Source organism: Calypte anna, chromosome 1, assembly GCF_003957555.1.
Source record: "Calypte anna isolate BGI_N300 chromosome 1, bCalAnn1_v1.p, whole genome shotgun sequence".
NCBI lineage: Eukaryota > Metazoa > Chordata > Aves > Apodiformes > Trochilidae > Calypte > Calypte anna.
This window is the reverse complement of record NC_044244.1, coordinates 119,482,228-119,509,424: the sequence shown is the minus strand read 5'-3', so window position 1 is coordinate 119,509,424 and position 27,197 is coordinate 119,482,228. Positions and strand designations below refer to the sequence as shown.

Genomic DNA, 27,197 nt, shown 5'->3' with positions numbered 1-27,197 from the left:
CGCCGCGCTCGGCCCAGTCTCGCTGAGAGGCCGCGCCGAGGCGAGCGCCGCCGCCCGCCACCCGCACGGTAAGCAGCCCCGGGGCTGGGCCCCGCCGCCCGGCCCGGCCCGGGCCTTCCCCTGCCCGCACCAGGCCGCAGCGCAGGCCCCGAGGAGGCCGCAGCTAGGCCGCGCCAGGGCTTCGGCAAAAGAGCGGGCCGCAGGGCCCGGGTCGGTGGATTCCGCACGCCCGGCTCGACCCTGGGCAGCGGGGGCGACGGCGTGAGGGGAGCGGAAGCGTAGGGGGGTGTTTGCGGACCTTGGGGGAGGTGGGTGAGGTCGGTGCCAGGCCCCGGGCCCGGCCGAGGGGGGTTCGGAGAGTGTCTGGAGGAGGAGACAAAATGGCGGCGCACGGGCGGGGGGGGGGGGAGGCGGAGGGCGCCGGGCGCCATCTTGAATTAATCGCTCGCCATAGCCCGTGCCTCCGCGCAGGCCGGGCCGGGCCGGAGGGGGGAGCCCCTGGCCCCGCTGATCGCAGCGCCGGGCCGCAGGCTCTGAAGAAGAAGAGCCCATAGCCTCCCAACCCCCGCTTCTCCCCCCCTTCTCCCCCGCCTCTCCCTCCTCCCCGCCTCGGCGCCTGCCAGCCAGCGAGTCGCAGGGGAGCTCGGCGCTTTCCGGCCCGTGGCGGCTTCCTGTGGAGCCGCGCCAGGGCTGCCAGCCGTGCCCCTTCCTGCCGCGGCTCACGGCTCTTTAGTCCCGCCGTCTCCTCTGCTCCCGGACGGCCAGGAATTTGGGCAGCGGTAGGGAGGTTCGTCCTTAGACACCCCACGAGGAGCCTGGCGCGGAGCAAGGGCCTCGCAACCCCCTTGAGCCCCCCCCCCCTTGGTGCTGGCTTCTCCTTTCTGGCTGTCCCCTCTCCTGTTAGAGGCCCCCGGCTGAGTGGAAAGTTTCAAAAGGGCGTCTGTATCTGGTTCTTTCCCTAATTTAGGTTTCGTTAAGATTTAGCTTAGGTGCCGTCTGACGCACAGCGTCCCTTATGGAATCTGGAGAAAACCCTTTTCTTTAAAAGCCGTGCTCTGCAAATACCCGCATCACAGAACTACAACAAAGAGGAAAAGACTTGAGATTTTTTGCAAGATTCATAATTGAAATAGCAGTAGTGATTCTACTGCCAAAACTGAGAGAGATGCATTAAAAAATAAACAGATAAGTGATTACATTGTAACATTAGTAACGTTGTTATTCTTCCATTTGGTCACCTACTAATCGCCAGGGTTATTTCCAAGCTAAGAATTAGATGCTATAGGAGTATAATTTTTTTATACACCCTTCCATGTGTGTGTGGTTGAGACTGTGTGTGTACATCCCATTCTCCAGAAGTGGGGCACTCCTGCAGCAGGGTAGATGGAACGTCTCATAACCACAGCGAAGCTTCGGGTAGCTTGGGGCTCCAGCCCCATTGGGACAGGCAGGGTGTGCTGCAGTTTGTAATGTGATGGAGCAAGGCACCACGGGAGCTTGGTTATAGTTGTACACCCAGGCTTCTCAGCAAAGGTAGGGCTGGGTCTTGGACATGGGGAGTTTTGCTGTTGATGCCTTTATTTTTCAGGGAAGGGTCAGAGTTTTGCTGTGTTAACATTCAGTATATGCTTTCTGACCCATCTGAATGAACAGATGTACTTTTCTTTCCTTGGGAGTAGATGAAGGACTATGTTACACATTTATTTCTTTTTTGAAAGGGTAGCTTTTCTGAGGTTTTCCTTCCTTCTCTTTTCCCTTTTTTCCCCATTTTTGTTTTTCTTTTTTGGTGGGAGCAGAGAAACTGACAGTTTCTGTGGCATATTAGAGCTCTTTCTTCTAAGGAACTCTATTTTTAAAGTTGCTCTCTCTTTAAAACGTGACAGCTTGTCTGTTTTTTTTTTATTTCATCTTGAATACCTTGCTAGGCCTACTGAGTTAAGGATCTGTAATGTGGCAAGACTGGTGCAATGTCTGCATTGCTTCTCTTGACTAATTGTACTAAAGATGAGATTTATGGGAAATACCAAGTTTTATTTTGTGAGGTTATTTTATTGCTAATAGCTTAATGCCATTTCTTCCATTGAAAGGAATTTTTCTATCTGTCCTTACACTTGAAAATACTGCCTTGACTTTCATAAAACCAAAACCAACTGAGTGTCTGAATAAATAGGTAAAAATAAATTTGTAAGAAATTTTTCTCCATCTACAAGAAGCTGATGTAGACCCAGGCTAAGTAAAAGATGTAGCTACTAAGTTCTTTTCAGAGGTATAAAACCTGGTTTTAAGTGCCTAGGCTTTTTCTGTTGTAGTGGTAGAAGTTCCTGAAATACTCAGGTTTGAACAAATAACTACATAGTTTTGGCTGTTAAGAAAGGACTAAGTGCAGGAAAAGGCTGGGCACCTGCTTCTCTGAGAGTTCAGGTTCCCAAACCAAATGGAAAACAGATTCTGTCTGCTTCAGTGACAGATCCTGCTCCTGAACTGTCATCTGGAATATTTTGAAAGAACATAGAGGACTTTTCTGCCCTACTTGAAATCTTGAAGCAAAATGAAGTGCTGGAATTGCTTCTTACCCTTGTGGTACCACAGAGCTTAGGGTGTTTGCCAGGGAATTTGAAGGTGTTCAACATGTTCACAACAGGGAGCTTTGGTGATTCTTGTGTCTCAGAACAGTGCCTTTGTCATTGGGCTGCTGGCTGGTACAGAACCATGCATGTGGCATGGTCCTTTGTGTGGCTGGATCTTGGGGCCTTGTGCTGTCCCACTGCTCTGAAGAGCAAGCAGAAAAAAACCCACTATTTTCCCATCTACTGGTTAGAATGTTCAAACCCTGATACAATTTTAGGAAGTGTTGGGAATTTTTTTTTTCCCATCCATGGGCAGGTGATGCCTTTTTGGACAGCAGATTTTGATTTAAGCACCTTTATCATTTTACACAGTTTAGTTAAAGCCTGTTTTAAAAGCCCACGTGCTCTTCTGGTCCTTTTTCTGCAGCACATTTCTGTGGAAGTGGGATCTCTGCCCTAGTGGAGCACTTCTGATGACTTTATGGTTCTGCACTGGGATAATAATTCCTGTGCATGAATTTGTTGGCTGGATCTGGGTGCAGAGGCATTTTATGGGAAACCGTATTTAGGAAGAAGCTCATATGGTGGAAGAGCAGGGGTTTTTTGTTTGTTGTTTGGAACAAGTACAAAAGCATAGATCTGTGACCTTTTTAAGATGCAGTTGCCAAAACCCATGTGCTCAGCAAGCTTCTTGAGTCTGTGTAGAACCTGAGCCTTTGTTTTGGAGTGTGTTAAACCCCTGTAGGTGAGAAGACCTTACCAGTAGAGAAGAGGCCACGCTGTTAGGCTGTAGATGTTCTGCTGGGCTGTCACTGCTGGTGGCAGTGTCTTTGTGAAACTGCACTGTCATGAACACTGCAGAAACTGGTTGGTTGGTTGGTTGGTTGGTTGGAGCATCTCTTGCCTGGGATGTGGGCAGCAGTAGGAGCAGCAGGGAAGAGATGGAGTCAGTGGGAAGTAGTAATAGGCAGCCTCTGGGTCTTGTGGGTGAAAAGGCTAGACAGAAGGACTTTGAAGGAGAGCCTTTCTCATAGAGACAGTGAGTGTCATTTGGGGAGAGGACAGGATAGAGAAAGTATGTGCACAACTGATGAGAAGCAGGAATTTGTGGTGGAGTGGTGGTCAGGTGGGTGATGAAAGCAGGAAGTGGAGAAAACGAGTGCCAGTTCTTCCAGTAGCTAGTGGTGAACTGGCACTTCAGGCTGATTGTATGTCCCAGCCAGTCAGAGGATAATATGTATGATAATACAGTCATCAGAAGCACAGCCAGAAACAGCATCTTTGCTCTTCCAGAGAGTTGGACTGTGAGTGCTAGCTTCTTATGTTTGGGTTGCTTGAGAGAGGCAATTTATTTCTGCCCACCTTTAATCCCTGCTGTGCCCTCCAAAAATAAAAAAAATTCTTTTGATTGCCAATACAGTCTTTCCTACAAATTGATGAGTAGTGTGGCTTTGTGTGAGTGATGGGAATGTGCTGTGGTTATGAGCTGGAGACATGAAATGAGCAGGTGAGCAGGTAATGAACATAATGTATGTACAAGCATACATACAAGAAGTTGGAGAAGAAGCAACAGGAAAGAAGAAACTAGACTCTGAAAACAACACAGTAAAGATTACAAGATGAGTAGGAAAAACATTTGTAATAACTGGTGAGGTGTATACTGAATAGGTGGAAGTAAACCAGTTTGGGTATTAATAATTCTTAAATGACTGTATGAAACCTGGATATTCTCTTCTTGTTTCTGTGGTATAGCAGAAGTTGACTGTCATCAAGCTATGTCTTGTGTTTGAGGCTGAGAAACGCTTTTCTTCTGCTCTTGATTTCTGAATAAAGTGTGTGTGACAAGCTGTTCTTATTAATGGGTGTTTCTGACAGAAATGCTTGGCAGTCATAATAATTGTGAGGTGATTTATGTCCATCTGGACACCACAGTGATGTGTTAGCACAGCTGCCTTTAAAATATAGGAGCTTCCAACTGAACATCACAATAATATAGGACCTCTTAAAAAATTACTAGAGTGCTGCTTCTTCCAGTTCAATTTCTGGCTATATTTCTTCATCAACTTGTAAAAACATGTTTTTCATGTATATAAATTAGGTGGTTAGCTGCAAAGACTTGAGGGAAGTTGAGCTAGAAAAATGGTGAAGTCTAGAAAATGCTTGCTGTGGATTATGATTATAGACTTGTGTTTTGGAGTAGCTGTTAATTTTTTCTTTTGTATAGTGGTTTCCCTTGTGAGGACTTAATTAATGTAGATGTTAGTTGATGTAATTCAGAAAGGTTTTGATACTTACGGAAACTGTGCACATAATGTTTACTCTTGGTCTATTGCAAAAGTATTCCAGGAATGGGGAGATTTCTGTGTGTCACTGAGAAAAATGTTTGAGGGAAGAAGAATTGCATCTTCCACTTGTGCAGAAACACAAGCAGAAACATGTAGCAGCAGTCTCTTACCTTTTACTGGTTCTACACCTAGGAAACTAGTTGGGCTAAGTGCAACGGAGTAGTACAGGTTTATTGGATTACTTTTTACCCAACTAGGTTTGCCTGATCCTAGTTATAATGCCTATATGTAAGCAGCAAAATTTAGATTGCATTTTTTGATTTTGGGAAGTATTTTAGGTTTATGGTGTTGTTTGGTTCTTCTGTAAGAAGATTGAGCAATTAAATTGTTACCATGCATTGAAGAAATGTTGCCATTCTGTTCAAAGAAATTGGGTAGACTCTGGGTGAATGTGTAATTTTTAAGAACTGGTAAAATTTTTCAAAAGAAATTAAAATAGGTACTTTGTCTTGGGGCAGAAGCTTTTAAAATACTCACACATCTGCAGACTGAAAACATATGGTGTTAAAGCAGTTTAAATTCCTGAAAAGTAACTTCCTCCTGGCTGCACAAGTATGAACACAGGGGACATCAAAAGCAGTGTGCATTTTAGATTATTTATTAGCTGTCTTCCTTTCTCTTACCTTGTCGAGCTTTGTTGATCTGATAACACTGTATTCCCCACAATCCAGAAAAGGCTTGAGTGTGAACTTGCCTAGGCTTTGTCTGATTTCTTTTTTTTTTTTTTTTTTTTTTTTATAAGATCATAAGGAAGTCATGTTTTCATATCCCTGTACCAGCTTCTGTGTTTGTGGAGCTGTGGAGTTTTGAGAAATGGACCCATCCTGTTGAAGCACACTGCATTTCTCCTTCAGATCCTGGGTGTCAGGTGTTTTAGGGTAGTATTTCTGGAATCCCAGTTAGGTGCCCTGAGTGAAATCTGGTTCATTCTGAAGTCCAGAGGTGTTAACCTTCTGTGCACCTGAAACTACTGCCTTTCAGTGCACAGGCAGAAGCAACCTTTATAGTTAAATATATGTGTTAAATAACCTCTCTTCTTTACCTTCTACAGACACTGTGACTGATGAGAGTTAAAGGCCATGGATGAAGATGGGCTTGAACTGCAGCCACATGAGCCAAATGCATTTTTTGATCCAACAGGTCTGTCAGGAGATAATGTGTAGATAAGAGTGTTTGCATTTGATCCTACTGGCAGTTTATTATTTATTTTGTCTTTTCTTAAAAGTGCTATGCAGCATCAGTGCTTTTGTATAGAGTAGTTGCTTTTGATTTTAATTTGTTTTTATTAGAGCAATATGAATGAGCTACTGTTTTGTCAAGTAATAGTTGTCTGGATTTTGGGGTAGAGTCTAAAAATTGGTAACCCTTTCTAGGAGAGAAATTGTTTCTCTGAGTTACATTATCATCTACTAAAGCCTGGCTTTATCAGCTCCCCATATATCTGCCTATCTTAGTTGCCTGTAGGCTATTATGCCTGTTCCATTAAATTGCAACATAGTAAAATAGAAGTCATTTCAATTATTAGCTACTTCATCTGAGTGAGTTTTACAATTTAACCATTATTTTAATTATGTTTTTCAGGAGCTGATGCAGGACATATGGATGGAGATCAGATTGTTGTGGAAGTACAGGAAACAGTCTTTGTTTCAGATGTAGTTGACTCAGATATAACCGTGCATAATTTTGTACCTGATGATCCAGATTCTGTAGTTATCCAAGATGTCATTGAGGATGTTGTTATCGAGGATGTTCAGTGCCCAGATATTATGGAGGAGCCAGATGTATCTGAAACTGTCATTATTCCTGAACAAGTGCTGGACGCAGACGTAGCCGAAGAGGTTTCTTTGGCTCATTGCACTGTCCCAGATGATGTTTTAGCTTCTGACATAACAGCAGAAGCAATGTCTATACCAGAACATGTGCTGACAAGTGAGGCAATGCATGTACCTGAAGTTGGACATGTAGAACATGTAGTTCATGATAATGTCGAAGAAGCAGATATTGTCACTGATACTCTGGGAACAGATGTTGTTTCTGAAGAAGTCTTGGTGGCAGACTGTGCATCAGAGGCAGTGATTGATGCCAATGGAATCCCCGTGGAACATCAGGATGAGAAGGGCAACTGTGAGGATTACCTTATGATTTCCTGTAAGTGTCTGGGTAAAGCCATTGAAATTCCTATGATGTGGGCCTGGCTGGTGCTTGAAACAGTACCAGAACCAGGTATTCTGTATTATTTAATGAAATGCAGATCTCACAAGTGTACTTGCATGGCGTTTATTTTAGGAACATGTTCTGGCTAAAAATTCTGGTGAGGCTAATGGAGAGAAGTACTGGCAAATGCATCCCTATAAATTATTTCTTCAGCATTTTATACTATATGAACAAGAGTAAGAACTCTAGTGAACTAAATGCCATATACTTAGTAGGAATGAAAAGAAACTAAATGACATTGTTTGAAAACACGTGTATGCAGGTTACTAAAGTTACTGCCAAGACATTAAGGAAACAAAATAATTTCATGGAAAAGGGATGGTAAAAAAACCCTGTTTTTTGGAGGTTTTAATGGCAATTTGTTATCCTTGTCTGTTTTTTTGCTAAGCCCCAACCCCTTCCGCCTCATTTATAGTTAGGTACAGACAACATCATGGTATTCCTTGCTGTTCAGATGTGTTTTCTTGTCGTGATTAAGCAAGGGATGCAGGTATGCTGGCAACAAAAAAAAAGAGTAGCTATTACTGCTCATAGCTGAGAAGCAACTGGGAAAATCTTAATCTCCCTTAGGAACAATGGCACAATCCACTTGAATCATATTTCAAAAGACTTAAAGTAGAGGGTGGAGAAAAACTGAGCATATCATCACCTTTTTCTACTGAGGATATTAATTTGTGCAAACTAGAGCTTACTCTAAACATGTTACTTATTATACTGCTTACTCAGTGCAGCACTGAGGAACATCAGTGTCACTGCTGAGCATTTGTTTGTTGCAGAAATAGAAAAGGTTTGTGAGGCTGGTTTCTTAATGGCCATTTAAAGCACTTCAGTTTTGTCTAGCATTAAATGACTCCATTGATGAAGCATACTTCATGTTCCACTTCAGTTACCTCCTCTCCTCCTCCTCTCCTCCTCCTCTCCTCCTCCTCTCCTCCTCCTCTCCTCCTCCTCTCCTCCTCCTCTCCTCCTCCTCTCCTCCTCCTCTCCTCCTCCTCTCCTCCTCCTCCTCTCCTCCTCCTCCTCTCCTCCTCCTCCTCTCCTCCTCCTCTCCTCCTCCTCTCCTCCTCCTCTCCTCCTCCTCTCCTCCTCCTCTCCTCCTCCTCTCCTCCTCCTCTCTTCCTCCTCTCTTCCTCCTCTCTTCCTCCTCTCTTCCTCCTCTCTTCCTCCTCTCCTCCTCCTCTCTTCCTCCTCTCTTCCTCCTCTCTTCCTCCTCTCCTCCTCCTCTCCTCCTCCTCTCCTCCTCCTCTCCTCCTCCTCTCCTCCTCCTCTCCTCGTGCTCCTCTCCTCCTCCTCCTCTCCTCCTCCTCTCCTCCTCCTCTCCTCCTCCTCTCCTCCTCCTCTCCTCCTCCTCTCCTCCTCCTCTCCTCTCCTCTCCTCCTCCTCCTCTCCTCCTCCTCCTCTCCTCCTCCTCTCCTCCTCCTCTCCTCCTCCTCTCCTCCTCCTCCTCCTCCTCTCCTCCTCCTCTCCTCCTCCTCTCCTCCTCCTCTCCTCCTCCTCTCCTCCTCCTCTCCTCCTCCTCTCCTCCTCCTCTCCTCCTCCTCTCCTCCTCCTCTCCTCCTCCTCTCCTCCTCCTCTGCTCCTCCTCTCCTCCTCCTCTCCTCCTCCTCTCCTCCTCCTCTCCTCCTCCTCTCTTCCTCCTCTCTTCCTCCCCTCCTCCTCCTCTTTCCCTCCTCTTTCCCTCCTCTTTCCCTCCTCTTTCCCTCCTCTTTCCCTCCTCTTTCCCTCCTCTTTCCCTCCTCTTCTCTCCTCCTCTTCTCTCCTCCTCTTCTCTCCTCCTCTTCTCTCCTCCTCTTCTCTCCTCCTCTTCTCTCCTCCTCTTCTCTCCTCCTCTTCTCTCCTCCTCTTCTCTCCTCCTCTTCTCTCCTCCTCTTCTCTCCTCCTCTTCTCTCCTCCTCTTCTCTCCTCCTCTTCTCTCCTCCTCTTCTCTCCTCCTCTCTCCTCCTCTTCTCTCCTCTCCTCCTCTTCTCTCCTCTCCTCCTCTTCTCTCCTCTCCTCCTCTTCTCTCCTCTCCTCCTCTTCTCTCCTCTCCTCCTCTTCTCTCCTCTCCTCCTCTTCTCTCCTTCTCTCTCCTCTTTTTTTTTTTTTTTTTCCTTTCCCTTTGGAAACTTTTTTGAACTGTATAATAACTTGCTTTAATTTCATATTCTGTAGTTATGGATTTTAATGTTGCTTCTCCTTACCTAGGATCACTGCATTTCTTAATTTATCATCTCTTGAGTTCCTTGAGTAACCTTGTGCAGCCATGTTTTGAGTTTATATGAGGTACAGTTAATTCTCTATTATCTGGGAAAACGATGAAATGGGATAATGAAAGTACAGATAACACAAAATATTGTAGAATTAATCTTGCAAGATCATACTAAGATGAAATAGATCAGGGATGCTGCTCTCTGAAGTAGGGTTTATCCAAACTAGTAAATGCATTCTCTATGTTAAGGTACAGATACAACTGTGACTTTGGACCTGAGTTAGATCAGTAAAAAGCAGTGAAAATACCTGTTTCTTATCCCAGGCTGTAGCTTTTTAGAATGATGTTACTCTTGCTTCTCTGCTCACCCTTCCTCTGGCAGCATGGGCAGCAGAGCGAGGCCTCTAGGGCTGCCCAAGAACACTTTGCAAACTGTTTGTAAATTCATGAGAGGAGTGGGAAGATCTGTGTCCCATTCAACCATTACTTGAATGAGGACAGAATGTCTTGGTAGATGTCACATGGCACGATCCCTGAAATACCTACCCGGCTAGAAAGTCTTCCTAAATGTGCTAGTCATTAACAAGTGATAACTGGCAGAAAGCACAGGAATTTAATTGTCCAGTTGTGCTGGGATGTTCTCTCTTTTCATTCATGCATTTCTGCAGTTTCATGCTCTGTTTAATATTAAATGCCTCTTGATAGTCTTGCAGCATACTTTGTTTAGATTCAGAGCCTTAAATAAGCCAATATTTAAACCAATTGTTAATACTACAAAGCATATATCCTTTCTCCTTGTGTTTAAAATCTTAAGTATGCTTTACAGTTCATTTTAATGGGAAGTTCCCGATTACCAGTTGCTGTGTTTAAAGCCTGCCTAACAAGTTCTTCTGGTTGTGGAGTCAGAGTCTGGTGCTTTTCCATCAAGGAAAGACAATCTTGCCAAATAGTCTTTTCGTTGTATGATAAATATGATTTGAATTCTTTTCCATATATATTTTTTGTTGTATCACCAGTATATGTGTTTATTGATCTGTTGACTGTCTCAGTTCTTCAGCCTACTTTTTGATTTTTCATCCTAGCCTGTAAATTGGTGCTATATACTGGCAAATCTCACCAAACTACTTTAGGAGATACTGGGATGTAATGTCTGCTATTACAGTAGCCAAATATAGCAGCCTCCCAGATCTGGGAGCTAGACTGTGTTCAGGATGTTTTTGCCTGCTGTTCTTTTATCTAGTCACTTGCAGAACAGAGGATGACACTTGGTGTTAGTTCTGTTGTAGGTTTCCCACTTTGAATTCTTCAAAGTGGAAGTTATTGGCAAAATCTTTGTTATCTTCTTATCTTGCAGCTTTAAGTGTTTCCATTTTTGTACTTAGTGAACTGAGTCTACTTAGATTCTTCTTAAACTAAAATACTTTTCTTAGCTTTATCCCAAAAATTACTTTTGTATGCGTACTTTTTTAAAGAGTACAGTCCCTATGGGTTTCATTTTGTGACTTTGCTTCAATAAACTCAATATTTTATTATTTTTTCCCATTTAGATTTAATGTAGATTTAATGCTTCTGCACTGATACGCCTTTTTTCCCCCCCCCCCCCCCCCCCAAGATAATGTTTCTTGGCATAGCTGATATTATCACTTACCTTTTTATGTACTCACCTTTTTTTCTTGGATGGTTCATCTTTGCCTTCAAGCTTCATTTTTGCTCCATGGTAGGTTTGAGGCACTTATGGAAGATCAGAATCAGATACTCATTCAATAAAGAATGCAAACTGCTACTAGTTAGTATCTTTGAGAGGATTTAATGAGGAATGATTTTTTTTTTTTTTTAATGTGTGCTAAAACAAGCCAATTTATGAGTTTGGTCAGGAAAGGATAACTTGTGTTCCATCTCACATTGGTACTAATTATTTGGTAGCAAATTTTAAGGCTTGGAAAATTGTTTCTTTTTAAGTGTAATAGTAATGAGAAGATTAACTAGTGATTGTCAAAACAACAAAAAAGCATTTTTTTGTTATATTTACTAAATAAGGAAAGTAGTGCTTTACATTTAGCAGCAAGATGGAAATTAAGATTTTTTGCTTGTCTGATTTTACTTGATTTGCAAAGACACATCCTCTGGCATGAACTCATTCCATTAAGACAAAAAGTTGTACTCCAAAAGTTATAAATGATGAGGCACAACTGGGGTTTGACAAGAGGCATCTGGAGAGAGGGAAAAGCAGCCTCACCCAGTTTAAGCTGCTGTTTCAGGAAGCATATGATGTGCGCAAATATAGAGGCTATGTTATGTCTATCTGTATCCTTACTTTGCTCTTGGTTAGAAGTGTTTTGGTTTTTTGTATCTAAATAAACACTTCATTACAGGAATGAGAACTCAGGGTACTCAAAAAAAAAGGGAAAAATGACTGCATCTTTTCATAGGTCTGGGTGAAACATCTTTTCTTGCCCTGGCTGGATGTATAAGTTGAGAACAATGGGTTTGATTGACAAAGCCATGAAGTTGATCCCTTCTTTAGGGCCACCCAGTAGACTTGCAGTCAAGAAAACAAAATGCTTTTATTTACCTTTTTTTTTTCTTTTTAGCATATATAGGTATCTCCCTCTTTTTCCGTGGTGGTTCTTAAAGATGCACAAAATTACATTTTTCTTTCTGTGAGGTAGAATTTGCTGCCTTGTTTCTTGGCTGACCGTGGCACCAACAGTTAAAGTTGAGGAAGATGAGAGTTCCCTTGAGCTGTGTGTTGCCTCAGAGCTTATCCTGCCGAGTGTGCTGGGGAGAGCAGGAGGAGAGGGAGAGGTGTTAGATACCAGTTTGGAGCTCAGGAAGTTCCCTGCTAGATTGCTGCCCTGAGGGGAACTTTACACACAGAGGGCATACTGTTGCTCTCCTGTAATGGCAGCGGCATTAAAATCAAAAGAGAAGAGATTTGTGTTTTCTCACAGGTTAGAAAATCTGCTTTGGCATTTAAGAAATAACTGAATGGTAAAAATAACTTCTGCAGTGGATTTGGAATTCTCTGCTGTCAAGTGAAGTAGAATAAATACGTTTCTTTCAGCAGAACAAAGTCTGTCAAGGGAGTACAGCATGCTTTTAATCTATTTTAGAGAAAACAGAATAGTTAGTGGGCTTTTTCATTAAGAATGGGTGAACAGGGTTCTTTAGTTTGTAAGCAGCAACTATCTCATGATATGCATTTTATTTAATAGCAAAGAGACTCATTTGGGAGCATAATGACTGATAAAATAGATGATTCTAGTCTTATTGCTCTACAGACAGATTATAAGATCTGTTAAACTGGTGTGGAGACAGACGTCTTAAAATACTCTTTATGAATTGTTCCAGCAGGTTTCAGTGAGCACTATGGACATTAAAAGGCGGAAGGTATCCCAGTGCTTAAGTGAATTTTATGTTTTACAGTCCTTTTCCTCATTTCATTCTATATCAAGGACAAACAGGAGGAAAGAATGTGAAAGTTTATAAAAATAATTTTTAAAATTAGGAGAGTTTGAGATACCTGTGTTTTCCTAGTTAGGAATAGAAGACTACAAAGTCTGCATGTTCTTAGTATCTGCTAGTTATAAAAAACTAAAAACCACTTACTGGGGAAAGTGTGTGTGTCATGGTTAAACAAAAGATGGACCATTTAGGTAAATGCACTGTCTTGGGCTGTTTATGGTCCTGTGTGGAGGAACTGGAGGAACTTTTTTTTTAAAAAGTTTTTATTATGAATGCACGGGAGCTTGTTTCTGTCCCCCAAATGTCATTAGAGATGTTTTCATAGGAGGGTCAAGATACAGGAGATAACAATTTGCTGGACATTGCAGTTTATGACATTCATTATGCTACTTTTTTTAAATTAGATGTAATATTTGAGACAAATGCTGTCATTGTGTGATAGAACACATATTAAGCAATAAGTCTGTTGTTAATGTTGGCTGCATTTTTTTTTTTTTTTTTTTTTTTTTTTTTGCTTTACTCCTTTCTTTTTTATCTCTTGGTCTCTGTTGATATTCTTTTAATGTAAATGATAACCAGACAGGCTTTAATTGTGCTGCGTCTCTCATGTTGTGTAACACCTTTCTCAACTGTTCATGCTTTTAATAAAAATTCAAGTATTATCTTTATATGAAAGCAGTTATTGCAGCATCAGAAAAGTGCATGCTTTTTTGCTATTTCTTATAGCTCATAGTATGCAAAGAACAGACTTCTCTAATTAGTGAAGTCTGTGAGAACAGCAGCAAAATAAGAATGTATGGAATGCATTCTTGCAATTTTATGTAAAATAATGTGTCTGACATTTTTTTCCTCAGAGAATTAACCTGAAATGTCTTGTTTGTTGCAGTCGAGCTACTAGCTGGTAGAGGAAAAAAAACAAACATGCATTTAAAGATTTTAGTGTTCTATTAAACCTAATTAAATAGAGGCACAATGTGTGACAACATTGAAATAATGCTATCTGAACTTCTTTTAAAGCATGTGACTTGTGACTAGTTCAGGAACTTCCCAGTGTCTCTACTGGAAGGGAAGTGGTCTCTTAAAAGTTTAACTAATACTACTTCTGGGGGGTTGGGATTGTGGGATTTTGAGGGTTTTTTGTAATTTCAAATAAGAGCAAGCAATGTAAGAGAAGATCAGTCATGCATGCATGGTACCTTGTGGGATCTCTGTGAATTGAATGAAAAATTCAAATATCATCAGAGTTCCAGCTTCAAACATTGATCAGTCAAGTATTTATGAATATAATTTTCTCTGATTGTGAGACTGAGATGTGTGGAGAATGCAGAAAAATGGGGCAAGTATTAAATAGAAATCAGATATCATAAATGCTGCCAGAGCATCAATGAATTGGTACAGTTAAATGCTTAAGTAATTGTAGGACAAAATACCATGGAAATGATGCTTTGTGATAGGTGCCTATTCTCTTTCACCTTGTTTGTTGCTTCTCATTTTTGCTGTTTTTTTTGCCTTTTACTTTTCACCTTACTTTTCCCATAACCTGTTTGCTACTCTAGTGCAAATTCTGTTACTTTTCAAAACTTTCAGGAACTTTATTTTTTCAAGTATTACTGCCTGTCAAAGTGAATTTTTTTCTTTTGGATGAAAAAGTTTGCCTAATGCACTACACATCAGGTTTCTCATAGTTTAATGATGCTGGTAAAAATATTGAAACCTGTTGTTACATTTAAAAAGCACTTGAATGTGAGGGAAATGAGGGATAAACAAACTCTAAATGGCATAGATTCTTTTAAATCTTGTTGTTTAAAAGAAGATTTTGAACCTTGAAAGAGTTTATTTCAGAAAGTAAATGGAGCATATGTATAAGGTCTAGGGATTTTTCTTTTGTGTGAATGTTACCAGTAGATAATTATATATACTTACAGAAGTAAAAAACTCTGTTCTGGTTAAGAGAAACCAGCCTGTTTCAAATTGGTAGGTGTAGGTTTGTTTTCTCTCTGATTGGTTCAGCCATAATTTTCCTTCCTGGAGTAAGTTCCAGCATCAGTTGAGCTTGGTGGCAGACTTCCTCCTTGGCTTCAGCATGTAAAAACAGTCTACACTGATTTGAAACCCTTCCAAATACACATGCGTGACACTGGAAACAGCCAAGCTAAAAGGAAAACAATTACATAAATCCAGTGTAGGAACTAAAGCAACTTTTCTTTTTGTCAGAGTTCCAGTGACGTTTGGCATTTTGTGCGTATGCTAAAGAATACATTAAATCTGCTCAGTAACCATATACATACAATGGGGCTGTGTTGTTGATATTATTCAAAAGAACATCTTAAGGTTTTTACCTTTTAAATGCTTTGGGTTTTCAGCTACAAGATGTTATGTTGTCCCATGACACAAAAGCATTTTTAAAACATGGTGCGTTCTGTACAGTTACCATTGCTCATGAACTTGACATGAGTGTTTAGTAGTTTCTGTGCTGCTCTTTTGCTGAGGAGAGAGGCTAATTTATTTCAGAGCTTCACCATTTAATGTTATCAGTATTTCTTTGTGAATAATGATGCCTGCTTGACAAATAGTACTTAGATACAGTTTGTCTAATTTAAGGGCTAATTTATTTATTTCATAGCAGGGAAAAATAGTAATAATATTTTGAGCCTTAGTAGAAGTTAATGGAAGAGTTTCAGTTACTGAGCAATAAAGCCATGATTTAGTTACAAGGGTAGTTTAATGAGTGCCAGTGAAATGAGCATAGGTTAGTAAGTATTTTGTATGCACTTGGCACAGTAGTTAAAAATTCTACAGCATTTATGGGACAATTTTTACACTTCTTTAGGATAAGTTTCATGTCCTGTTATCATGAATTATATTTAGGCATTGCTCCGAGGGAGCCATGCCAACCTCCAGAAGCGACTTTATGAGCAGTGTATTCACAAATTGCAGAAGTAGGCCATCATATTAAGAATCCTTAAATTATCTCAACACTCGAGAAACTTCTGCGGCTTCTGAAATTATGAAAATCTGTGAAGGTCTTGAGATGCTGGGTTTGATTTTTGTGAACACATATATAGCACTTTTTTTTTTTCCTTGCAAAACCCACAGTCAGTAAAAGTAAGATGGCGTGTGTGTGCACGTGCCTGTGCAGAGCATGTCTTCAGTTTCAGAAGCGTGTTCCTCACAAAGCTGGCAGCTCGCCAGGTTTATGTGGGAGGCCCAGGCAAGTTACAGCAATTCAAACTGAAGCGTGGTCTCAGTGCACCTCTGAAAGGAAGAGTACAAAATTTAGAGTTGAAAGTAAAATCCAGTGCAAATCCCTTTCGGTAAGAGCACCGTGAGCTGCCCGTTGAATAGGTTCACCAGTGCTGTAGCTTCAGGGCAGCACTTCGACACTGTGCTTGATCCCTCAGCTGCTGGTTGGCTGAGACAAGTGGGGGTTTCATTTCCTGTAGTTTTCATTTAGGTTTCTTTTTCAGTCAGCTGAAGAAGCATCAATGACACCACTTTACAAGGAACCAGGTCTGACTGGCCACAATAGCACTGCTTGTATTAGAGGCACGGTTGAGCAACAGATCATGCTTTTGAGAAAAAGAGATGATAGCTTACTAGCTGTGAAGGAGAAAGCAGTTAAAACTCAGGATAAGTGAAATCATGCCACAGAACAAGTAAAAATATGCTGTTTCTTCCTACTGCCATCGTGCTGCAGATTATTTCCTCATTAGTATTGCTTGGTGAGGTGCTCATCCTTCCAGTCATATCACTGCAGCACTATTGTAGTTCCCCCTGAGCTGAAAGATATGGCTTGAATTTATTTCTGTGTTTATCGTCGGTGTTTTCAAGGATATGAAAAAATATTTATGGGTAGGTTCTTTATGACATCATAATCTTAAACTGCTTCCAAATTTGAGTAATAAAGTAATGAAGTCTTTTATAAATGTCTGTCTGTATATGGCTGGATAATTGTAATAACTTGTTTTTGTAGTGGATGATGCTGGTAAGATAGAACATGAAGGTTCTGCTGAAATTACCATGGAAGCAGAGTCAGAAAGTGGCTCTTGTAAAGTGGATGGCATTTGTCCAGAAGTCATCAAGGTCTATATATTCAAAGCAGACCCTGGAGAAGATGATTTAGGTAAAATACGCTCATTTTAGACTACTCCAAGCTGACATTTGATATATTACATAATTAGAGACTGTGGTTTCTCTGAAGTCATCTGTAAAGAGTTTTGGGTCTAATTTTGAAAAGTTACTACGGTTTAGCATAGAATACAAATGAAGTGTATTTCAAATATTTTGCTCTGCTCTTCCTAATCAGGTGGCACAGTAGACATTGTGGAGAGCGAGCCAGAGAATGACCACGCAGTTGGATTACTTGATCAAAATAGCAGTATTCGTATTCCAAGGGAGAAAATGGTTTACATGACTGTAAATGACTCTCAGCATGAAGATGAAGACTTAAGTAAGTAGGTGGCTTTCATTTGGGAACAAGGATTTTCACTTTCAGCAGTGCAGTGTTCTGTTAATTTTTTTCTTGACTTTTTTTTCCTCTTAGATGTTGCAGAAATAGCTGATGAGGTTTATATGGAAGTGATTGTAGGAGAGGAGGATGCAGCAGTGGCACATGAACAGCAAATTGATGACACTGAAATTAAAACTTTCATGCCTATAGCGTGGGCAGCAGCTTATGGTAGGTAATACTCAAGTGATTGTTCTTGATGACACTGTCTACAGCAAAATGTTGGGGATTGGTTTTTGGAGGGTAGTGGAGTATGGGTGCTTTTATTTTTCTTTTGAAGTTTTAGGTTAAGAGTGGTTTCTTGTCATAAGGAGCTTTAGAATTGTGAAGAAAAAAAAACCCTTTAAGGCAGATTTCTTCTTATTCCTATTTTAACAGGCATTTTCCTTCATATTTTCATTATGTGGAAAGGGATTTTTCAGCTTTCGGATTTTTCAGCTTTCAGATTTTTCAGCTGAAAAATTGCATCTCGTGTGTGTCTGTCCTTCACAGTTACAGGGCACAGTACGAGCTGGCTGGGGAATAGAACTGAGTATTTTTATTTTGGGGAAAAAAAAAAGCAGATGAGAATATGTAAAATTCAGTGTAACAAGTGAAAAGCAACACTGACCTCTAGCTTGATTTAAATGCTTTTTAGAAGGAACATATAAATACATGATTTCATTCATGGAAATCATTAATTAATAAAGAGACACTGGAGGGAGACATCTTAAAGTTACAGCAGAACTTGAGCATATTTCCAGCATGCAGAATCAGGTTTCTTGAATGTTAGTATCTGAGCACCAACTGGTGCACAAACTGATTTCTGAAATGTACATAAGCTGATAGATAAAAATCTTGTCCTAGATTTCTGTGTTTCTGTCTCTGTATTTCTTTATTGTCTCTTTCTGTATTGCCCTGTTTTCCTTCTAAATGTACTTTGAGTTAACAAAGCAGAAGAAATAGTGGAGTAGAGGACAAAACTTAGTTCATAAATCTAAATGGTGCAGATTGTGGTGATGGTGCCATTAAACAAACGGCAGGGAAGTACTGAAAATATGAATGGGGTCTGAAATCACAGAGCTAAGTCAAGAGAGGACAAGATTTCAGGGAGCATTATGCAACTAAAAGTTTTTTAGTGGTGATGTAGCCAGAGCCTTATCTTTGCCCATGTACCTGTGAGTACAGTTTCAATGGAGAAGAAAGAGCAGAAGCCATGTTCAGTGGGAATTAAAAATAAAACTGAGTGAACTGGAAACAGCAGTGTAGACTGCACGTTCAGTAATTTTGCAGGAGGAGAAAATTGAGCAGAGTGGATTAAGAACAGAGAGAAGAATCTGGGAAACAGTGGAGTCATTGGATTATCAGCAGTAGGCAACCTAGCATGCAAGGTGAGAGGTGGCAAGGAAGGGAAGAAATACTGAAGGCATTGAAATGGCAGAAGTTTGTCACCTGCACTTCTCAGAACTCTTCCTCACTTAAAGTGGGCTTAAGAGCTGGTAACAATGGTATCTTAAAATGTTAAATTTGTTTTGTTGAATTGTAGCAAAGCCCTATCTCTGTTCTTTTCATTCTAGAAAGGTTTTGCTGTTTTATTCTAATACTAGGAAATGTTTGTGGCATGTGTTGTGTTACACTCCAGAAGGACTCTTAATGCAGATGTTAAGATTGCTAAGATATAAAATGGGTTTTTGTTTTCATTGTTTAGTCACCAGCCACATTTGTTGTTCAATACATGAGCTGTCACATAGATCAGAATGTTCAGGCTCTGCACATGCCTGTTGCTGGCTCTTAGTCTTCTTATATTTAATAATGAATAATAATTCTAGGCACTCTGCAAAAGGAACAGATATTGAATATCGGGTACTGTTTTCCACTTCAGTCCTCCTGTCTATTTGTGTGCTTTGCTTTCACTAGAAACTGCTGCCTTCTATTGACTCAAATAAACACTTAACCACCAAATTTATTATTGAAATTTACTGATGCCCTTAAATCACCAATGTTAAACTGATTACCAGTGAATACCGTCCCAAACAGATATTTTTACTTGTAATTTTCATGTTTGTTTTATATCCAGTTATACCATTTGTGTATTCAACATGAAGCTCTGTGAAGCAAAGATTGTTCCCTTCTTTCAGTAGTGAGCATGCTCTTTCTTAGTCCCCAGTAGAAAGAATTTGGAAGTGTTAAGCATCAGGCGTGCAGATTGTTAGTAGTGTACTTTGTGAAGAAATCTGCACACTGTTCAGAATTATTATTTGTTCGCAGTTCCTGTTCTGAAACTTGGTGTGTGAGAAACTTCGGTTTAGTGAATTTTGGATGCCCACAAGTAAATGAGGGCTCACACATCAATGTGTTTCAGGACTGAGAAGAAGGAGGGGTAATAGTACATCTTGTGACTGATGTTGAAACGTATTTACTGATATTAAACATTTGGGGCATAATTGGCAATCAAGGAAATTGAAAAAGCACTGCATTTAAAGGAAATCTCTTTGTGAAATGGAAAACCATTAATGCCTGTACATTGTGTACTGTAAATTAATTGAAAAAGCTAATGCTTCCAGGTTCATAGTACCAAACATAATTTGTAGGTTATGTACAGAGGTTCACAGCTCATCCTGTACATTATTATAGTTTGATGAAATGTCTGGGTAAGTTTATCATTTATTTTATTTGTAGAATGATGTCTGTAGGTAATTTTTTAAATTATCTTGTTAGGTAATAACAATGATGGCATTGAAAGTCGGAATGGCACTGCAAGTGCTCTTTTGCACATAGATGAGTCAGCTGGACTTGGGAGACTCGCTAAGCAGAAACCAAAGAAAAAAGGAGACCTGAATCCAGACAGTATCAAACAGGTGAGTGTCTGGTGGCTGGCTCTACTCTTATTCCTCTAGTCATATATCCACAAACAGATGTACTGAGCTGGTAGGGTGTTCAGTGTCTTGTAAAAGACCATGATTATTTTGGGAATTATTTTTGACAGCACTTGTCATATTTAATATTTAATTTTTGAGTTTATAAATATGTCGCAAGTTTGGATCGTTGGGAGTGTATTAAAGGAAACCATCTCTGACAGAAATACACTTGCCACACCAGTTTTAATGTTTAACTTTTTAAAGGTGATGTTACATAAACAGGCTTTTGCAATAATACTTGTTGAAAACCATTTTTGTCTTTATTGAAAATACATGGGTTAGTACATTTTATTACAGCAGCTCAGTTAAATAACTGGAAAACTTGAACATTGTGTGCTACAGTCCGTAGTGTAAGTTCTATACCCTTTTCTGTTTTAGTTTTGAAATTAATTGCCTTGTTCAGGCCAGCATTCTTACCTGCATCTCTAATAACGGATGTGCTGTTTTGGCATTATTTAGTTTCTGTCAGTTACCATGTTATGGTCTGAATGCTTTATTTGGCCTGATAAAGTTGAATTAGCCTGCATAGGTGATTCTAAAAGTTTCTTTCCAAATTGTGACTGTACTGTAGGAGTTCTGTTTTGTCTAGCACTGAATTAGTAAACCAGGCAATCTAAAATCTTTTTTTTAGTTTGCTTTTTCTGTTTCCAGCTACCTAGTCAGTTCTCCTTCTAAAACATTTTTGGAAAAGAGATTTTTATCATACCTACACAAATTCGGGGTAAACAAGCCAGGCTGGTGGATGTGAAGTGTGTTCTGATTGATTCCTCCTTAATACCTATTCAGATTGTAACTGTGACAGATGGCACAAGAAGGAGGTGTTAGTTTGGGGGCATGTGAATTGTAGTCAGTGGTAGGTGATTAAACTTCCAGATTAAGCTTTATCTACAGATTCGTGGAAAGTCAAAGCAGATCATGTGCTGGGCTTACTATGTAATATTCAGTTTAACGAGTTGGCTGTGGTTCTGTGCACCAGTGTCAGTTTCTCTGTGTGTTTCATGTATGAACTCAGAATTCTTCGGAGTTGAATTATTTGAGGGGTGATGCTTTGGTTGTCTCCATAAAACCCCCAGTATTTCTGTTCTCTTGATAATAATAATGAATGAAAGTGGTAATTCCCTCAATTTCTTCTGCCTAATCCAGTAACCAGCTTGTTTATTATATAGTATAGTGTGTGTGTCTGACTCTGATATTATTTATCAATTCAGCTTATTGTTGAAGTTAGACTGTGACATTTAGGAAAGTGTAATATTTTTGTATAGTATTGACGAAGGGTTTTTTGTGTTTTTCAGCAATAATCATTGGCCCCGATGGCCATCCCTTGACAGTCTACCCCTGCATGATTTGTGGCAAAAAGTTTAAATCCAGAGGATTCTTGAAAAGGCACATGAAAAACCACCCAGAGCACCTTCTTACTAAGAAGAAATACAGATGCACAGACTGTGATTACACTACGAATAAGAAACTAAGTTTACATAACCACTTGGAGAGTCACAAGCTGACCAACAAAACAGAAAAGCTTATTGAGTGCGATGAGTGCGGGAAAAGCTTCTCTCACGCAGGAACTTTATTTACTCACAAGATGGTGCACAGGGACAAAGGAGTTAACAAAATGCACAAATGCAAATTCTGCGATTACGAGACAGCAGAACAAGGGTTACTGAGTCACCACCTCCTAGCTGTCCACAGCAAGAACTTTCCCCATATTTGCGTGGAGTGCGGCAAAGGATTTCGCCACCCGTCGGAGCTGAAGAAGCACATGCGGATCCACACCGGTGAGAAGCCCTACCAGTGCCAGTACTGTGAGTACCGGTCCGCTGACTCCTCTAACTTGAAAACTCACGTAAAGACTAAACACAGTAAGGAGACGCCGCTCAAGTGCGACATTTGTTTCCAGACTTTCTCAGATACCAAAGAGCTACAGCAGCACACGCTTATGCATCAAGAAAGTAAAACGCATCAGTGTTTGCATTGTGACCATAAGAGCTCGAACTCGAGCGATCTGAAACGACACATAATTTCAGTCCACACAAAAGACTACCCTCACAAGTGTGATATGTGTGACAAAGGCTTTCACAGGCCTTCGGAACTGAAAAAACACGTGGCGGCTCACAAGGGTAAAAAACTGCACCAATGCAGACATTGCGACTTTAAGATTGCAGACCCCTTCATCCTGAGTCGCCACATACTCTCAGTTCACACAAAGGATCTTCCATTCAGGTGCAAGAGATGTAGGAAGGGCTTTAGGCAACAGAACGAGCTGAAAAAACACATGAAAACACACAGTGGCAGGAAAGTTTACCAGTGTGAGTACTGTGAGTATAGCACTACGGACGCCTCGGGCTTCAAGCGGCACGTTATTTCCATTCATACAAAAGACTACCCCCACCGCTGTGAGTACTGCAAGAAAGGCTTCCGGAGGCCTTCAGAGAAGAACCAGCACATCATGCGGCATCATAAAGATGTTGGGCTGCCTTAAAGTCTCTGAATTTCACAGGCTTACGGCTGGAATTATAAAAGGAATTTTGCCTTTCAGGCAGTTAGCTTATTTTAAAGCAAACCACCTGCGATCACACACACACAGACACATACACACACACACAAAAAAAAAAAACAACAAAAAAAACACATACTGTGCATTTGATTTGTTGCTGTATAAAAATAGGATTATTGCTTCTAGTTGACTTTTATACCTTTTGTTCAATAGCGTGTTCTGAATTCTATTCAGTTTGTTTAATAAATGAAGAAAAGATGGCAACAATAAAGTTGCATTTAATAAAGTAAACCCTGTCTCTTACTGAATTTTTCAACCGTAATAGCTTATTTAAGTATATTTATCTTACTGACCTTGTTGATACTCACAGTGTCCATGTTAATGCAGTTTTTGTCGTGAATTTTAAAAATACGAAATTTCTCTTGGTAAAATTTGTCAGAGGTGTGTATACAATGGGGATTTGTGATGTGGAAGATAAAGTCACTAGGGCCCACCTGATTGTCTTGTTTCGACTATACAGACTTTGTGGCAGGTTAATTATTTTCCGTTTGAGGAGTTACACATCTAACTTTGTTGTGGAAAACTATTCTGCGTTTGAATTTGGGTTTCAGAGGGAAAAAGTTTTAAGATAATTGTTGGGGGGCATTTGTTATCTTTCTTTGGTGAATTTAAACATATGCTCATTGGTGAATTTAAACATATGCTCAAATATTATGTTTATTGTCCTGTGCTTCTTTGTCTTTGAAAGGTTTTGCGTGTTACAAATGAGTTGGTTTTTTGTTTGGGTTTTTTTTTTTTTCAATTTACTTCTGTCTTAATGTTGGAAACATGAAATCCTGTTGTTCCATTTGCAGAATGAGTAGATCACAACTTGTCTGTACGTGCTGGTAAACGTACCTCAAACTTAATGCTCTTATGTACATAAGTGTTTCTTTAAAAGAACAGTTTGTTGTTCAAGTCACATTTTTATTGTGAGTTGTTTTTAGAATAAAATTTAAGACCAAGAGGTGCCTCGATTTTGGAAACAAGATATTTACAGTGGGAGCTTCAGAGGGGGATGGAGTGGAGCAGATGCATTCATAAGGAGTAAAGGTGTTTTTAATGTAGATATCCCTAGTAAGAAAGGTAACTTATAGAAACAGAACTGGTTCTAAATTTAATTTTTTCCTAAGCCATTAGCAGCTGTGTTAAGCTGCTGTTTATTAATTAGTACAGTATCCAGAATTAACCCAGTTCTTTTAATCTGTTTATAAACAGCTGGGAGAACATTACAATTATTATATGCAATTTTGCCACCTGAAGACTATTATAAAATAGCGCCATATCATTTGCTAATTGCAGCATAAATGTACCAAGCACTCAGTCATCTGCGTTAACAACTGTGGAGTGAAAAACCCAAACCCTTTAATTCCACACCAGATTTTAAGACCTGGGCCTGCTCCCCTCATCCAAATTTCCCCTGAAACCCCTGGCTGGCAGTGGGTTGCAGAATTAGGACCTGGCTTCCTGCCTGCCAGCTTAGGATAGATGTGTAACCAGCAGTTCTCTAATGGGAAGGGTTCAGAGCCTGGCCCAGCCTTGGCACTTGCTTCAGCAAAACCCCTGTTGAAATCTAACAAGGGTTTTAGGAATAGTTTCAGGTTTGGGGCAATAAAGGGATGAAGGTTTCCTCTGAGGTGTGCGTCTTCTTCTAAACCTTCTGTATTCTGTTCTGTTGCCCAGCCCTGTTCTAGTGCTCAGCCTTCCTCTTTTGCTGTAAGATGTAATACTTGGTGTTGAGTTGACTGTTCAGGAGAGTCAAATGCCATGTTTAATGTCTGAATACCACCTTTATTGTCTAAATGTGGTGTGTTTTGGTTTTTTTATTTTTCTTTCGATGCCTGCTTGACAGTGCCCCCAGGCTTACCCGATGTGCTCTTGTACAATATTGCTACTACCAGGCCGTGGACCTGTAGTGTGTCATACCTAGATGTGCTGCACTGTGCCTTCCTTGAAATCCCCAGTGAAGTCAGTGGGTTTCCTACATGGCCGTAGCTGTCTGTCTGTTGCCTCATGATTGCCAAATCAGATGCAGTCAAACCCAGTAGAGAGTTTCCATTTGCATCTCCCAGAGTACCCTCCAGTGACTTTTGGGTTGGTTTTTTTCCCCCCCTTCTCTTACATTCAAGCGTTTTCTAACTGGAAACCTGAAAAGTATATGAAATCTGCATAAATTCCTATAGCATTGCTGAGGATTTTAGCCATTTTGAACTTTATTTTTTTAAATAAGCTGAAAGACAAAGAACACAATTTTACACATTTTCTTTCTCTTACGTAGCCTGGAATCATACACATTTTTTTTTTTTTTTTTTTTTTTTAAAGCACAATGTTGAAACTTTTTTTTTAATTAAGGGTTTGGTCAAGTGGATTTTGTAAAATGTATTTGTCTGTATAAAGAGAAAATGAAATTATAGTTATTGTTAATGTACTGACATTAGTTACAGGTTAGTTTTAATTCTTAATAAATTTGCTTAGCAAATGCTATAAAATGGATGTTTCAGTTTAATGTTTAAAAAAGGTACAGATTTTTACAAGGACATAATATAAATTATTGTTCTGTAGAAAATACCCTGTTAAATATTGTATACGTCCTTCCCTCTGTACACTTTGTAAAAAAGACAAAAGAAAAAAACAAAATACATAGAATCATATAGGGATGTGTGACATTATTGTAATTGTGTACTTGATAATAACGTGAAAAATAAAATTCAGAATATTTTCCTGTTAATGAACGTTCAGTCTATTTGATGCCAGTACTGAGATCGAGCCTTGTTCTGAGGGACGTGTCCACCTGCAACCCACGTTAGCTGATTTTCAGTGCTCCCCATTTTCCACCTCCTGCTGTGCAGTACGGGGGTGTGGGTGATCCAACCTCTCTTTTGGTACCTTCAGGAGAAAGCCCGCAGAAGGAAAAGGCAGGGATGGGCAGGTCTTCAAGCCCCAGTTTAATGCCTGTTTTTATAGCAAAGGATTCGTGTCTCTTAAACTTCTTACCATGTTGTTCCACAAGGGCCTAACCTAATGAGTGCTGGCTGTCCCAGAAAGCTCCCCCAACCCTGGAGCACCTGCGGGTGCTGCTGTTCCTGCAACTCCAGTGCCTGCCTGGGATGGGAGGATGTTAGGTTGGATATTAGAAAAAATTTCCTTACCGAGAGGGTGATCAGACATTGGAATGGGCTGCCCAGGGAAGTAGTGGATTCTCCATCCCTGGAGATATTTAAGAAGAGACTGGATGTGGCACTCAGTGCCATGGTCTGGTAACTGCAGCGGTAGTGGATCAGGGGTTGGACTTGATCTCTGAGGTCCCTTCCAACCCAGCCAATTCTATGATTCTATGTGACACCGGGAGGCAGCATGACTGCTGGCCCGGGCACTGTCAGGATACTCAGTCCAATTAGTTCACTCTCACTGGATACTTTTAGGAAATGCTGACTTGGTCGCTCCTTCTCTTGGTTTGTTTTGCAGCCAGACTGGTGCTGGGCAACCCTTCGCAGCAAGAGGCTGTCATGTTCAAGGGTTGGACTTGATGATCTCTGAGGTGCCTTCCAACCCAGCCAATTCTATTATTCTATGTTGGGGTTGCCAGCAACCTGCTTTTAATGTGATTTGTTCTCTTGCTTTCTCCATCTCCCTGGTGTTCCTCCGCCCGTCACCACCAAACCACACACTTGAGTACCAGAAACGCTGGGGGCACAAGTGAGCAAATACACCCACTTCTGACTGACTGCTGTGAGGAATTCTAGCTCGTGTAGAGTAGCAAATCCCTACCTTCCCTTTAGATCCATGCCCCTTCTTCCTCTTGGCTTTCCTTAGCAGTGGAAGCTTCGCTGCCAGGCTCTGCTGAAGGCTCCCTGCCTTGCCCGTGTGCCTGCAGCCTGCATGGCTGATGTCCCCCGTGTTGGAACACAGCAGCAAAGGCACCCAGAGCCTGGATGCCATCCTAAGAGTTCTCTGACTGCTTTATTTGTGAGCCAAAAGGCTGTGTCACTAATTAGGAAAAGAAGCAAATGGCTAACAGCTTGCTGCGGTTCCCTTGTTCGTTAAAGGTAGTAATTAAGTAATTAAGACCAAATACTATATCATTAATAGGAAACACAATTAATACATCAACAAACGTGGTAAGGAGAAAACTGACAGAGGAGGAGCTGCCTGGGACAAATAAACAGGTCAGCAGGGTGGTCAGGTGCAAAGAAGTAGGTGTCAATACACATAAAAGGTAGGCACACAAAACTTTCACTAGGTGGAGAAATTTGAAGGGAGGGTCGGTTTTGTTTCCTTGAAATGATGATGCAAAAAAAAAGGCAAGCATTTTGATTTTTTTTCCCCTAAAAGTATCAGAAGTATCAAATGAGGCTGGGGATATTTTTTTCCGGCAATCAAGTGTTATTAACTTCTGTAGGCAATGAACACTTCAAAAACTGCAAGCACAGGTGGTTCAGAGGCCACGTAGCACATGGACTTCTGTAACATTTACCAGAATT

At 40.7% G+C, this 27,197-nt stretch overlaps 1 protein-coding gene across 1 annotated transcript; it reads left to right on the top strand.

Moving 5' to 3' along the window:
• On the top strand, positions 1–25,444 carry ZFX (zinc finger protein X-linked). The gene is given in 9 exon segments (XM_030445012.1): positions 1–68; positions 5,964–6,052; positions 6,494–7,060; positions 16,753–16,902; positions 17,086–17,229; positions 17,323–17,457; positions 19,984–20,088; positions 20,091–20,123; positions 21,476–25,444. Coding segments are annotated over 8 exon segments (2,382 nt in total). The 5' UTR covers positions 1–68; positions 5,964–5,991; the 3' UTR covers positions 22,663–25,444.
• The last annotated feature ends 1,753 nt before the right edge of the window (positions 25,445–27,197 follow it).